This window comes from Oncorhynchus keta, chromosome 10, assembly GCF_023373465.1.
Source record: "Oncorhynchus keta strain PuntledgeMale-10-30-2019 chromosome 10, Oket_V2, whole genome shotgun sequence".
NCBI classification, from domain to species: domain Eukaryota; kingdom Metazoa; phylum Chordata; class Actinopteri; order Salmoniformes; family Salmonidae; genus Oncorhynchus; species Oncorhynchus keta.
In genome coordinates this window covers 19,151,893-19,167,328 of record NC_068430.1, presented here as the reverse complement: position 1 = coordinate 19,167,328, position 15,436 = coordinate 19,151,893, and the positions used below count along the sequence as shown (strand labels likewise).

Sequence of the window (15,436 nt, the reverse complement as noted above, 5' to 3'; positions counted from 1 at the left end):
TTACGGTTGTGGGCGGCGCAGTTGCCGTACCAGGCGGTGATACAGCCCGACAGCATGCTCTCGATTATGCATCTGTAGAAGTTTGTGAGTGGTTTTGGTGACAAGCCAAATTTCTTCAGCCTCCTGAGGTTGAAGAGAAGCTGCTGCGCCTTCTTCACAATGCTGTCTGACAACGCTGTCTGTGTGGGTGTCCGTGATGTGTACGCCAAGGAACTTAAAACTTACTACCCTCTCCACTACTGTCCAGTCGATGTGGCTAGGGGGGTGCTCCCTCTGCTGTTTCCTGAAGTCCACAATCATCTCCTTTGTTTTGTTGACGTTGAGTGTGCGGTTATTTTCCTGACACCACACTCCGAGGGCCCTCACCTCCTCCCTGTAGGCCGTCTCGTCGTTGTTGGTAATCAAGCCTACCACTGTAGTGTCGTCCGCAAACTTGATGATTGAGTTGGAGGTGTGCATGGCCACGCAGTCGTGGGTGAACAGGGAGTACAGGAGAGGGCTCAGAACGCACCCTTGTGGGGCCCCAGTGTTGAGGATCAGCGTGGTGGAGATGTTGTTACCTACCCTCACCACCTGGGGGCGGCCCGTCAGGAAGTCCAGTACCCAGTTGCACAGGGCGGGGTCGAGACCCAGGGTACTATGGTGTTAAATGCTGAGCTGTAGTCGATGAACAGCATTCTCACATTGGTATTCCTCTTGTCCAGATGGGTTAGGGCAGTGTGCAGTGTGGTTGCGATTGCGTCGTCTGTGGACCTATTTGGGCGGTAAGCAAATTGGAGTGGGTCTAGGGTGTCATTTAGGGTGAAGGTGATATGGTCCTTGACTAGTCTCTCAAAGCACTTCATGATGACGGAAGTGAGTGCTACGGGGCGGTAGTTGTTTAGCTCAGTTACCTTCGATTTCTTGTGAACAGGGACAATGTTGGCCCTCTTGAAGCATGTGGGAACAGCAGACTGGGATAAGGATTGATTGAATATGTTCGGAAACCCACCAGCCAGCTGGTCTGCGCATGCTCTGAGGACGCGGCTGGGGATGCCATCTGGGCCTGCAGCCCTGCAAGGGTTAACACGTTTATCCCTGTCTGTCTATCCCTGTTCTCTCCTCTCTGCACAGACCATACAAACGCTCCACACCGCGTGGCCGCGGCCACCCTAATCTGGTGGTCCCAGCGCGCACGACCCACGTGGAGTTCCAGGTCTCCGGTAGCCTCTGGAACTGCCGATCTGCGGCCAACAAGGCAGAGTTCATCTCAGCCTATGCCTCCCTCCAGTCCCTCGACTTCTTGGCACTGACGGAAACATGGATCACCACAGACAACACTGCTACTCCTACTGCTCTCTCTTCGTCCGCCCACGTGTTCTCGCACACCCCGAGAGCTTCTGGTCAGCGGGGTGGTGGCACCGGGATCCTCATCTCTCCCAAGTGGTCATTCTCTCTTTCTCCCCTCACCCATCTGTCTATCGCCTCCTTTGAATTCCATGCTGTCACAGTTACCAGCCCTTTCAAGCTTAACATCCTTATCATTTATCGCCCTCCAGGTTCCCTCGGAGAGTTCATCAATGAGCTTGATACCTTGATAAGCTCCTTTCCTGAGGACGGCTCACCTCTCACAGTGCTGGGCGACTTTAACCTCCCCACGTCTACCTTTGACTCATTCCTCTCTGCCTCCTTCTTTCCACTCCTCTCCTCTTTTGACCTCACCCTCTCACCTTCCCCCTACTCACAAGGCAGGCAATACGCTCGACCTCATCTTTACTAGATGCTGTTCTTCCACTAACCTCATTGCAACTCCCCTCCAAGTCTCCGACCACTACCTTGTATCCTTTTCCCTCTCGCTCTCATCTAACACCTCCCACACTGCCCCTACTCGGATGGTATCGCGCCGTCCCAACCTTCGCTCTCTCTCCCCCGCTACTCTCTCCTCTTCCATCCTATCATCTCTTCCCTCTGCTCATACCTTCTCCAACCTATCTCCTGATTCTGCCTCCTCAACCCTCCTCTCCTCCCTTTCTGCATCCTTTGACTCTCTATGTCCCCTATCCTCCAGGCCGGCGCGGTCCTCCCCTCCCGCCCCGTGGCTCGACGACTCATTGCGAGCTCACAGAACAGGGCTCCGGGCAGCTGAGCGGAAATGGAGGAAAACTCGCCTCCCTGCGGACCTGGCATCCTTTCACTTCCTCCTCTCTACATTTTCCTCCTCTGTCTCTGCTGCTAAAGCCATTTTCTACCACTCTAAATTCCAAGCATCTGCCTCTAACCCTAGGAAGCTCTTTGCCACCTTCTCCTCACTCCTGAATCCCCCCTCCTCCCTCTCTGCAGATGACTTCGTCAACCATTTTGAAAAGAAGGTCGACGACATCCGATCCTCGTTTGCTAAGTCAAACGGCACCGCTGGTTCTGCTCACACTGCCCTACCCTGTGCTCTGACCTCTTTCTCCCCTCTCTCTCCAGATGAAATCTCGCGTCTTGTGACGGCCGGCCGCCCAACAACCTGCCCGCTTCACCCTATCCCCTCCTCTCTTCTCCAGACCATTTCCGGAGACCTTCTCCCTTACCTCACCTCGCTCATCAACTCATCCTGACCGCTGGCTACGTCCCTTCCGTCCTCAAGAGAGCGAGAGTTGCACCCCTTCTGAAAAAACCTACACTCAATCCCTCCGATGTCAACAACTACAGACCAGTATCCCTTCTTTCTATCGGCTGCCTTCGATACTGTGAACCATCAGATCCTCCTCTCCACCCTCTCCGAGTTGGGCATCTCCGGCGCGGCCCACGCTTGGATTGCGTCCTACCTGACAGGTCGCTCCTACCAGGTGGCGTGGCGAGAATCTGTCTCCTCACCACGCGCTCTCACCACTGGTGTCCCCCAGGGCTCTGTTCTAGGCCCTCTCCTATTCTCGCTATACACCAAGTCACTTGGCTCTGTCATAACCTCACATGGTCTCTCCTATCATTGCTATGCAGACGACACACAATTAATCTTCTCCTTTCCCCCTTCTGATGACCAGGTGGCGAATCGCATCTCTGCATGTCTGGCAGACATATCAGTGTGGATGACGGATCACCACCTCAAGCTGAACCTCGGCAAGACGGAGCTGCTCTTCCTCCCGGGGAAGGACTGCCCGTTCCATGATCTCGCCATCACGGTTGACAACTCCATTGTGTCCTCCTCCCAGAGCGCTAAGAACCTTGGCGTGATCCTGGACAACACCCTGTCGTTCTCAACCAACATCAAGGCGGTGGCCCGTTCCTGTAGGTTCATGCTCTACAACATCCGCAGAGTACGACCCTGCCTCACACAGGAAGCGGCGCAGGTCCTAATCCAGGCACTTGTCATCTCCCGTCTGGACTACTACTGCAACTCGCTGTTGGCTGGGCTCCCTGCCTGTGCCATTAAACCCCTACAACTCATCCAGAACGCCGCAGCCCGTCTGGTGTTCAACCTTCCCAAGTTCTCTCACGTCACCCCGCTCCTCCGCTCTCTCCACTGGCTTCCAGTTGAAGCTCGCATCCGCTACAAGACCATGGTGCTTGCCTACGGAGCTGTGAGGGGAACGGCACCTCAGTACCTCCAAGCTCTGATCAGGCCCTACACCCAAACAAGGGCACTGTATTCATCCACCTCTGGCCTGCTCGCCTCCCTACCACTGAGGAAGTACAGTTCCCGCTCAGCCCAGTCAAAACTGTTCGCTGCTCTGGCCCCCAATGGTGGAACAAACTCCCTCACGACGCCAGGACAGCGGAGTCAATCACCACCTTCCGGAGACACCTGAAACCCCACCTCTTTAAGGAATACCTAGGATAGGATAAGTAATCCTTCTCACCCCCCTTTAAGATTTAGATGCACCATTGTAAAGTGACTATTCTACTGGATGTCATAAAGTGAATGCACCAATTTGTAAGTCGCTCTGGATAAGAGCGTCTGCTAAATGACTTAAATGTTAAATATGTAAATGTTTAAATGTTTTACTCACGTCGGATGCAGTGAAGGAGAGTCTGCCGTGTCATTGGCACTGTATTGTCCTCAAAGCGGGCAAAAAAGTTAGTTAGTCTGTCTGGGAGCAAGACATCCTGGTCCGCGACAGGGCTGATTTTCTTTTTGTAATCCATGATTGACTGTAGACCCTGCCACATACCTCTTGTGTCTGAGCCGTTGAATTCCGTCTCTACTTTGTCTCTATACTGACGCTTAGCTTGTTTGATTGCCTTACAGAGGGAATAGCTACACTGTTTGTATTCGATCATGTTTCCGGTCACCTTGCCCTGGTTAAAAGCAATGGTTCACGCTTTCAGTTTCACGCGAATGCTGCCATCAATCCACGGTTTCTGGTTTGGGAATGTTTTAATCGTTGCTATGGGTACGACATCGTCAATGCACTTTCTAATGAACTCGCTCACCGAATCAGCGTATTCGTCAATGTTGTTGTTGGACGCAATGCGGATCATATCCCAATCCACATGATCGAAGCAGTCTTGAAGCGTGGAATCAGATTGGTCGGACCAGCGTTGAACAGACCTGAGCGAGGGAGCTTCTTGTTTTAGTTTCTGTCTGTAGGCTGGGAGCAACAAAATGGAGTTGTGGTCAGCCCTCGCAAGGATGGCAGCCTTGCGAGGGTTAACACTTACTCACTTACTCTTACTTACAGCCTGGAGTCCCTGCCACATACTGTACATGTCGTGTGTCTTAGCAGTTCAATTGCAACTTCACTTTGTCCCTGTACTGTCGTTTTACCTCTTTGATTGCCTTATGGAGGTCGTAGCTGGTCTCTTTGTACACGTTCATGTTCCCAGTCAGCTTGCCATGGTTAAATGCGGTGGTTCATGCTTTCAGTTTTTCGCAAATGCTGCTATATATCCGGGTTTTTGGCTTGGATAAGTTCTAATTGTCACAGTGGGAACAACATCCTCTATACACTTGAACAGCGTCACCGAGTCAGTGTATTCATTGATACTATTCTCAGAGGTGACCCAGAACATTTCCCAGTCTGCTTGACCAAATCAATCTTGAAGAAAAGATTCAGATTGGTCAGCCCAATGTTGAATAGTCCTTACCACGGGAGCTTCCTGTTTAAGTTTCTGCCTATAGATGGGGAAGAGCAGTTTAGAGGCGTGATCTGATTTGCCAAAGGGAGTGCGGGAAAGTGCCTTGTAGCCATTCCGAAAGGGAGAGTAGCAATGATCCAGGGTCTGTGGTGCATGTGTGAGATAGGAGATGTGATGAGCATCTTCTAACAAAAGGACATGCGTTCCTGTACGTTACCACAATCACACCATGAGTTGTTATTCATGACACAAACCCCTCCGTCTTTCTTTTTCTCTGAGAGTTCTTTCTTCCTGTCCATGTGATGGATGGTGAACCCCACTGGCTGAATAGACGAGGATAATATATCCGTAGAAAGCCATGATTCCATAAAACAGAGTATTTTACAGTCTCTGATGTCTTTCTGGAGGGAGATCCTCGCCTTGAGCTTATCTACTTTTTTGTCCAGGGACTGAACATTTGTGAGTAATATACTTGGAAGGTGGATGGTATGCATGCCGCCTGAGTCTGACTAGGGCCGCACTCCTACCTCTTCGCCGGTGTCAGTGTTTTGCTGGAGCCTCCAGTATGAATAGAGCTGCCTCTGGAAGAGCAAACAAAGGATCTAGGTCAGAGAAGTCGAATTTCTGATGGAATTTCTGGTGAGTGACCATTGAGATAATATCCAAAAGTTTTTTGGGGCTGTAGGTAATAATACTAGAAACGTTCTGAGCAAATAATGTAAGAAATAACTGAACAAAAATATAAACGCAACATGCAACAATTTCAATGATTTTACTGAGTTACAGTTCAGATAAGGAAATCAGTCAATTTAAATTAATTCATTACACCCTAATCTATAGATTTCACATGACTGGGCAGGGGCACATCCATGGGGAGCCAGGCCCAGTCAATCACACTAAGTTTTTCCAGACAAACAGGCATTATTACAGACAGAAATACAGTTTCATCAGCTGTCCCGATGGCTGGTCTCAGACGATCCCGTAGGTGAAGAAGCCAGATGTGGAGGTCCTGGGCTGGTGTGGTTACACTTGGTCTGCGGTTGTGAGGCCAGTTGGACGTACTGCCAAATTTTGTAAAATGATGTTAGCTGCGGCTTATGGTAGAGAAATGAACATTCAATTCTCTGGAAACAGCTCTGGTGGACATTCCTGCAGTCAACATGCCAATTGCACGCTCCCTCAAAACTTCTGTGGCATTTGTGGCATTGTGTTGTGTGACAAAACTTTGTTTGGTACAAACACTGCAAAGTCCCCCACGCGCCCACACACACACACACACACACACACACACACACACACACACACACACACACACACACACACACACACACACACACACACACACACACACACACACACACACACACACACACACACTCCAGTGTAATTCTATGCATGTCACAGTCTCTTAAGCAGCCTAATCCTATCCTCTCTCTCTCTAAGGTAATCCTTTCATTACCACTTAACACCTCACCAAGTACTCTCATTCAGTCCAGGAGCATTTTCAAACAATACTAGTGCTATACACTATAACCACAGTTTTTATCTTGTTATAAGAAAGCCTAGGTCATTCAAACACATTCTACAATCAACACTCTCAATGTAAATTATCTACCTAAGGGATAAAAAAGGTAGACATGGTGTCATTGGAACAATTTCACTGAGGATTTCATGTTAATCCCTGTAGTTTCTCCAAAAGACAGTGCTTTCGGGAAGAAGAGCTTTGCTTGCTTTTCAGGGAGCAGTGAAGTGAAAACACACATTTGACACTGAATGTGCAAAAAATAGTTATTCAGTGGCAGGTTGAAAATAGAAGGAGCATATCCTGATTCTCAACAATAATAATAATTATAGGGAGAATGAAGACAACTGTCACGTTCGTCGTAATGATGAGACCAAGGCGCAGCGTGATAAGAATTACATTCCTCTTTAATAAACGAAGAACACAAACGTGCCGCTATTCTAAACCGAGGGCTGACATGCTACTACACAGACAATAACCCACAAAACCCAAATGGCAACCTACATAGGATCCTCAATCAGAGACAATGATAAACAGCTGTCTCTGATTGGGAACCAATTCAGGCCACCGTAGACCTACATATACCTAGACATACCAAAACCCCATAGAATACAAAAAACCCTAGACAAGACAAAAACACACATACCAGTGCATGTGTTGTTAGCTTGTGTTGTTACAGACTATGTGACTCCTATTATCGAAAAGATCACATCACTAGTCAAGTAGGGAACAATAATGCCTTACGGAGTACACTTCCTAACTGCTATTCTTAACTTTTAATGACAATGCTCAGAACTAAAGAAATGCTAACATTCCACTTCTGCTCAAACGATGAGAGTAAAACAATAGGTTGTATGTGGCGTCAAGTCTCATTCTGGTCTGTGGTGCTCTTCCTCTTATGGGGGGGATTCATCAATAAAACAATTGTTTACTCTCCCAGAGATCTCAGTGCAGGCTGTAAAATGTATGAACAGCAGAACAAACAGACAGTGGATGGTTGGGAAAGGTTCCCGGAGTCCTTAGCAATAACGACAAAATCAATCACATCTCACACAAGTCACACACATCCCAGGTTCCCTAGTAGTGCATTCCAAATGCATTCTCACATTCACATGTTCTCTGCTCCATCATCATATCTCATAGTTTTAGTAGGTTGTTCCATCATGGGGGGGGGGGGTGGATGGTATACCTCCAGCTTAATCTCAGAGTCTCTCTGTGTAAAATCCTGCTAAGCCTGCAACACACTTCAGGCTTTTTAGAAATCCTATGACAACACTACCTTTCACATAACAAGCCTTGGAGAGAGTTCTGAGAATGGAGTTGCTAGCATTCCTCTAGCAGTAATCATTTCACAGCAGAATGGTGGATATTCTTTGGAGTGGACAGCAACAGGGGCAATTAAGATACCAACCATGTTTGACATTTCCTGACAGTGCCTACAGAACCTTTTACATGTTGTTCCTTTAATTCCAATATGATGTCCCCAACTTTTATGGAAGCCTTAATCATTTGGAATGTCTTGCAAGATATCAATTGTGTTATCTGTTAAAGCACAGGTATCAAACTCATTCCAAGGATGGCCGAGTGTCTGCCGGTTTTCGCTCCTCCCTTGTACTTGATTGACAAATTAATGTCACTGATTCATAAGGAACTCTCCTCACCAGGTTGTCTTGGCCTTAATTGAAAGGAAAAACAAAAACCATGCAGACACTCGTCCCTCCGTGGAATGAGTTTGACATCCCTGTTTTAAAGGCTTTAGAGACTACAATCCTGAAAGAAGCACTACTTTTAAACATTTTGACAACGCAAAACTTGTAGTGATTAGCTGATATTTGAAGTGCAAAGTTTAGTCTGTCTATTGATTTGAAATTCCTCTCCCTCGTTCATTTTTCCATCTAGGCCCTGTATGATTGAAGCACACCTGATTCAGCCCTCAATGAGTTGAATCGGGTCAGTTTGTCTGGGGCGACAACAAACCTGTTGGGGCTACTCGAGGACCGGAGTTGGGGAAACACTGCACTTAACCATGGGACAGTACTGTTCTTCCTTCAAACAAAAACTAGAGAATGTCGGTCTGTGTTCCGTCACGTTTGCTTACTCGCATGGCCCCTCCGAACAAGTGTGGATGCTTTTTTGGCCTCCCCATCCACAGTTTACATGCTTGGAGAACCACATGGATAGCAGATTTGCCACTGGCATGCTCACAGCACCAGCTAGGAGTCTGCTCATTATTCTCCACACATTGTAAATATTATGTTTGGAGTGGGGCCTGGCGGCATCCTCAGGGCCGGACAGCAGTCTCAACCTGCACTGATGGGGCCAGATAGGCCTCTGATCTATCTATGCACATGGATTTACAGTGGAAGTGGACATAGAGAAAGCCTTGCCATTCAAAAGGGACTGCAGCAAAATAAGGCTCAGTTTATACAAGGGTACATTCCTTCTGTTCTTTGGAGGAGCACAGGGTGAAATGTACAGGTGCAGAAGTTGTATGAAACCTGACTGGGAAGCAGGGCAGGGTCTGGCTGTGGTAATCAGGCTTTCTAGTAGTTTATCTGTAAGAAGACAAATTTGCCATAACCAAGACCTTGCAGAATTCACAGAAGATAGACTTAGGGGTGCATTTGTGATTGATTGCATTTTCTTGACATCTCCATCATAAAGGCGCTGTGTATACAGAATGTACATTCAAGAGGATGCACACACATTCACATTCCTTCACACTCTTCACCTACGCTGCTGCTGCTACTCTCTGTTTATTATCTATGCGTAGTCACCTTACCCCTACCTACATGTACACTACAGTTCAAAAGTTTGTGGTCACTTAGAAATGTCCTTGTTTTTGAAAGAAAAACATTTTTTTTTGTCCATTAAAATAAAAATAAAATAGTTCAGAAATAGAGTGTAGACTTTGTTGTAAATGACTATTGTAGCTGGAAACAGCAGATTTTGTTATGGAATATCTACATAAGCGTACAGAGGCCCATTGTCAGCAACCTAACCTTAACTAATCCAAGTTTATCATTTTAAAAGGCTAATTGATCGTTAGAAAACCCTTTTGCAATTATGTTAGCATAGCTGAAAACTGTTGTCCTGATTATCGAAGCAATAAAACTGGCCTTCTTTAGACTAGTTGTGTATCTGGAGCATCAGCAATTGTGGGTTTGATTACAAGCTCAAAATGGCCAGAGACAAAGGACTTTCTTCTGAAACTCGTCAGTCTATTCTTGTTTTGTTTAATGAAGGCTATTCCATGCGAGAAATTGCCAAGAAACTGAAGATCTCATACAACGCTGTGTACTACTCCCTTCACAGAACAACGCAAACTGGCTCTAACCAGAATAGAACGAGGAGTGGGAGGCCCTGGTGCACAACTGAGCAGGAGGACAAGTACATTAGAGTGTCTACTTTGAGAAACAGATGCCTCACAAGTCCTGGACTGGCAGCTTCATTAAATAGAACCCTCAAAACACCAGTCTCAACGTGAACAGTGAAGAGGTGACACAGGGATGCTGCCTTCTATACAGAGTTGCCTCAGACTGGCCAATAAAAAGAAAAGTTTAGGTGGGCAAAGGAACACAGACACTGGACAGAGGAACTCTGCCTAGAAAGCCAGCATCCTGAAGCTAGCTAGCTTACAAAGAATAACAACAAAAAATATCTAGTTAACAGAAGAAAGGAAGACAAAATAAGGACAAAAGAAGGACAGAAGAAAAAGGAAAAGAAAGAGGACAACAAAGTGAAACAGTCAGCACTTCTATTGCAACTTCGTATTTCGTCGTCCTAACGTAGTCTACACTGCTATCTGCCCAGCAGCTAGCCAGCTAGCAAACGTCCACCATCTACCGAATAGCAGCACTGTAGAAACTATTACACTCAACTGAACGACTTGATTAGTGTAGTGTTAGCTAGCTACATAGTTGTCTTTGCTGTCTTCGTATCCAATATAATTGTGTAGTTTAGAGCGTGTAGTCTTAGAGTGATTATCTTAATTTACCGAGGTTAGCTAGCCAGCTATTTGTCGTCCTTAACATAGGAGACACTGCTAGCTAGCCAACAGCTAGCCAACGTCTACTGAATAGAACTTCCGCACTCAACAACCCGGTCGCATTCCGCTTCGCTCCACAGGTAGTATCACATTTTCATTTAATTTCATTACAGCACAACGATTTGATTTGTTTGATCGTAGCTAGCTACATAGCTAGCTACATAGCCGTCTGTGTATCAAAGATAATTGTGTAGTCTAGAGCGATTTTCTAGGTTAGCTAGCCAGCTATTGTCGTTCTTTTAACGCAACGTAACGTAATCAACACTGCTAGCTAGCCAGCTAGCCCCCGAATAGCAGCACTGTAGAAACTATTACACTCAACGGAACGACTTGATTAGTGTAGTGTCAACAACGCAGCCACTGCCAGCTAGTCTACAAAGTCAACAACGCAGCCACTGCCAGCTAGCCTACTTCAGCAGTACTGTATCATTTTAATCATTTTAGTCAATAAGATTCTTGCTACGTAAGCTTAACTTTCTGAACATTCGAGACGTGTAGTCCACTTGTCATTCCAATCTCCTTGCATTAGCGTAGCCTCTTCTGTAGCCTGTCAACTATGTGTCTGTCTATCCCTGTTATCTCCTCTCTGCACAGACCATACAAACGCTCCACACCGCGTGGCCGCGCCACCTAATCTGGTGGTCCCAGCGCGCACGACCCACGTGGAGTTCCAGGTCTCCGGTAGCCTCTGGAACTGCCGATCTGCGGCCAACAAGGCAGAGTTCATCTCAGCCTATGCCTCCCTCCAGTCCCTCGACTTCTTGGCACTGACGGAAACATGGATCACCACAGATAACACTGCTACTCCTACTGCTCTCTCTTCGTCCGCCCACGTGTTCTCGCACACCCCGAGAGCTTCTGGTCAGCGGGGTGGTGGCACCGGGATCCTCATCTCTCCCAAGTGGTCATTCTCTCTTTCTCCCCTTACCCATCTGTCTATCGCCTCCTTTGAATTTCATACTGTCACAGTTACCAGCCCTTTCAAGCTTAACATCCTTATCATTTATCGCCCTCCAGGTCCCCTCGGAGAGTTCATCAATGATCTTGATGTCTTGATAAGCTCCTTTCCTGAGGACGGCTCACCTCTCACAGTTCTGGGCGACTTTAACCTCCCCACGTCTACCTTTGACTCATTCCTCTCTGCCTCCTTCTTTCCACTCCTTTCCTCTTTTGACCTCACCCTCTCACCTTCCCCCCCTACTCACAAGGCAGGCAATACGCTCGACCTCATCTTTACTAGATGCTGTTCTTCCACTAACCTCATTGCTACTCCCCTCCAAGTCTCCGACCACTACCTTGTATCCTTTTCCCTCTCGCTCTCATCCAACACTTCCCACACTGCCCCTACTCGGATGGTATCGCGCCGTCCCAACCTTCGCTCTCTCTCCCCCGCTACTCTCTCCTCTTCCATCCTATCATCTCTTCCCTCTGCTCAAACCTTCTCCAACCTATCTCCTGATTCTGCCTCCTCAACCCTCCTCTCCTCCCTTTCTGCATCCTTTGACTCTCTATGTCCCCTATCTTCCAGGCCGGCTCGGTCCTCCCTCCCGCTCCGTGGCTCGACGACTCATTGCGAGCTCACAGAACAGGGCTCCGGGCAGCCGAGCGGAAATGGAGGAAAACTCGCCTCCCTGCGGACCTGGCATCCTTTCGCTCCATCCTCTCTACATTTTCCTCCTCTGTCTCTGCTGCTAAAGCCACTTTCTACCACTCTAAATTCCAAGCATCTGCCTCTAACCCTAGGAAGCTCTTTGCCACCTTCTCCTCCCTCCTGAATCCTCCTCCCCCTCCTCCCTCTCTGCAGATGACTTCGTCAACCATTTTGAAAAGAAGGTCGACGACATCCGATCCTCGTTTGCTAAGTCAAACGACACCGCTGGTTCTGCTCACACTGCCCTACCCAGTGCTCTGACCTCTTTCTCCTCTCTCTCTCCAGATGAAATCTCGCGTCTTGTGACGGCCGGCCGCCCAACAACCTGCCCGCTCTCGACCCTATCCCCTCCTCTCTTCTCCAGACCATTTCCGGAGACCTTCTCCCTTACCTCACCTCGCTCATCAATTCATCCCTGACCGCTGGCTACGTCCCTTCCGTCTTCAAGAGAGCGAGAGTTGCACCCCTTCTGAAAAAACCTACACTCGATCCCTCCGATGTCAACAACTACAGACCAGTATCCCTTCTTTCTTTTCTCTCCAAAACTCTTGAACGTGCCGTCCTTGGCCAGCTCTCCTGCTATCTCTCTCAGAATGACCTTCTTGATCCAAATCAGTCAGGTTTCAAGACTAGTCATTCAACTGAGACTGCTCTTCTCTGTATCACGGAGGCGCTCCGCACCGCTAAAGCTAACTCTCTCTCCTCTGCTCTCATCCTTCTAGACCTATCGGCTGCCTTCGATACTGTGAATCATCAGATCCTCCTCTCCACCCTCTCCGAGTTGGGCATCTCCGGCGCGGCCCACGCTTGGATTGCGTCCTACCTGACAGGTCGCTCCTACCAGGTGGCGTGGCGAGAATCTGTCTCCTCACCACGCGCTCTCACCACTGGTGTCCCCCAGGGCTCTGTTCTAGGCCCTCTCCTATTCTCGCTATACACCAAGTCACTTGGCTCTGTCATAACCTCACATGGTCTCTCCTACCATTGCTATGCAGACGACACACAATTAATCTTCTCCTTTCCTCCTTCTGATGACCAGGTGGTGAATCGCATCTCTGCATGTCTGGCAGACATATCAGTGTGGATGACGGATCACCACCTCAAGCTGAACCTCGGCAAGACGGAGCTGCTCTTCCTCCCGGGGAAGGACTGCCCGTTCCATGATCTCGCCATCACGGTTGACAACTCCATTGTGTCCTCCTCCCAGAGCGCTAAGAACCTTGGCGTGATCCTGGACAACACCCTGTCGTTCTCAACTAACATCAAGGCGGTGGCCCGTTCCTGTAGGTTCATGCTCTACAACATCCGCAGAGTACGACCCTGCCTCACACAGGAAGCGGCGCAGGTCCTAATCCAGGCACTTGTCATCTCCCGTCTGGATTACTGCAACTCGCTGTTGGCTGGGCTCCCTGCCTGTGCCATTAAACCCCTACAACTCATCCAGAACGCCGCAGCCCGTCTGGTGTTCAACCTTCCCAAGTTCTCTCACGTCACCCCGCTCCTCCGCTCTCTCCACTGGCTTCCAGTTGAAGCTCGCATCCTCTACAAGACCATGGTGCTTGCCTACGGAGCTGTGAGGGGAACGGCACCTCAGTACCTCCAGGCTCTGATCAGGCCCTACACCCAAACAAGGGCACTGCGTTCATCCACCTCTGGCCTGCTCGCCTCCCTACCACTGAGGAAGTACAGTTCCCGCTCAGCCCAGTCAAAACTGTTCGCTGCTCTGGCTCCCCAATGGTGGAACACACTCCCTCACGACGCCAGGACAGCGGAGTCAATCACCACCTTCCGGAGACACCTGAAACCCCACCTCTTTAAGGAATACCTAGGATAGGATAAAGTAATCCTTCTCACCCCCCTTAAAAGATTTAGATGCACTATTGTAAAGTGGCTGTTCCACTGGATGTCATAAGGTGAATGCACCAATTTGTAAGTCGCTCTGGATAAGAGCGTCTGCTAAATGACGTAAATGTAAGACGCCTCTTCACTGTTCACGTTGAGACTGGTGTTTTGCAGGTACTATTTAATGAAGGCATGAGCTCTGATTTGTTTCTTGTGCAGGCTGCACACACTTCATCTGTCTTGAATTTCCCAGCGGCATCCCCCTTGTGTGGCCGTAATGCCCCCTAAAAAATCCATGCCTTTTGCTGCCAAAGTGGCTGTTGTGCCCTTGGGCTGAATATTATAATTATCAGTGCTTCATTTGTAAATTGGGAGGTGCTGGAACAAAAAGTGAGTGCGAGGGTGGGTGACCTGGGGAGCTCTGAGGTACTGGAACGCATGAGAAAGAAAATTACCTTTATAATAAAAGATTGCATGCATATCATCACATTTTCGTAGTGGCATAGAGCAGTAGAGTAGAGGCACTTACAGAAGTTGCACACGTGGGAAACAATTTTTGTGGCCTTGGGTCTGGGAAATGTTTGGCCATTTATTAAAGCATTTTATGAAATTGTACATCATTTTACATGACTGGAGACTTTGGCATAATCTTTTTTAATACCGTGTTCAAAACAACTGGTGCTGAGAACGGTCATCCAACTCGGAATTCCAAGTGGTGAACTCTGGCCTCTTTCTAGAGCTCGGACTTTCCGACCTGAAGATCACTGACGTCATGATTCAACCGTTTTTTTCAGAGTTCCTAGTTGTCTTGAAAGCACAAATATCTCACAAATGATTGAAATGACAGGATACTTTGATACTGACAAACTGAAAATCTGAGATCAATGAAAATGACCTTGTCTTGAATCCATCAATATCCTAGGCCTAGGTGTGTGGAGATATATTGCATGCTACAATATGAGGAGCAAATTATAGTCCTAAAAATACTTTCCAGTTTCACTGACTCACCTTATGATGCACAGCTTACTTGCTGGTGATGGCATATGCACTCGTGCCAAAAGCCTCTCTCTCTCTCTCTCTCTCTCTCTCTCTCTCTCTCTCTCTCTCTTGTTTTATTTTGTGGAACAATATTTGGAAATTGATCAATTATTTTGTTAACCTACAGCTGACAGATTAGTCTTCTCTTTTCAGCAGGAGCCATTTGCTTTTCATCCTATGTTTTCCCTTGATTGTAGACTATTTTAAATATTGCGAATTGCCAGTTTTGTCTACATTCTGTTTGTTCACTGACAGATTTTCCGCCGAATGTAGGCTATTCCTTGATGTTGGA

At 47.9% G+C, this 15,436-nt stretch overlaps 1 protein-coding gene across 1 annotated transcript; it reads left to right on the top strand.

The window, feature by feature from the left end:
- Window positions 1–2,698: 2,698 nt before the first annotated feature.
- On the top strand, window positions 2,699–14,104 carry LOC127932160 (uncharacterized). The gene is made up of 2 exons (XM_052526627.1): window positions 2,699–3,314; window positions 13,610–14,104. The coding sequence occupies exons 1-2, from the start codon at window positions 3,054–3,056 to the stop codon at window positions 14,096–14,098; spliced, it is 750 nt and encodes a 249-aa protein (XP_052382587.1). The 5' UTR covers window positions 2,699–3,053; the 3' UTR covers window positions 14,099–14,104.
- The last annotated feature ends 1,332 nt before the right edge of the window (window positions 14,105–15,436 follow it).

Excerpts from the sequence above, each read along its gene's own strand:
- LOC127932160 (XM_052526627.1), top strand. The coding sequence starts at position 3,054 with ATGACGGATCACCACCTCAAGCTGAACCTCGGCAAGACGGAGCTGCTC. Across the intron at positions 3,315-13,609 it reads TCACACAGGAAGCGGCGCAG|GTCCTAATCCAGGCACTTGT; the intron begins GTCCTAATCCAG and ends GAAGCGGCGCAG.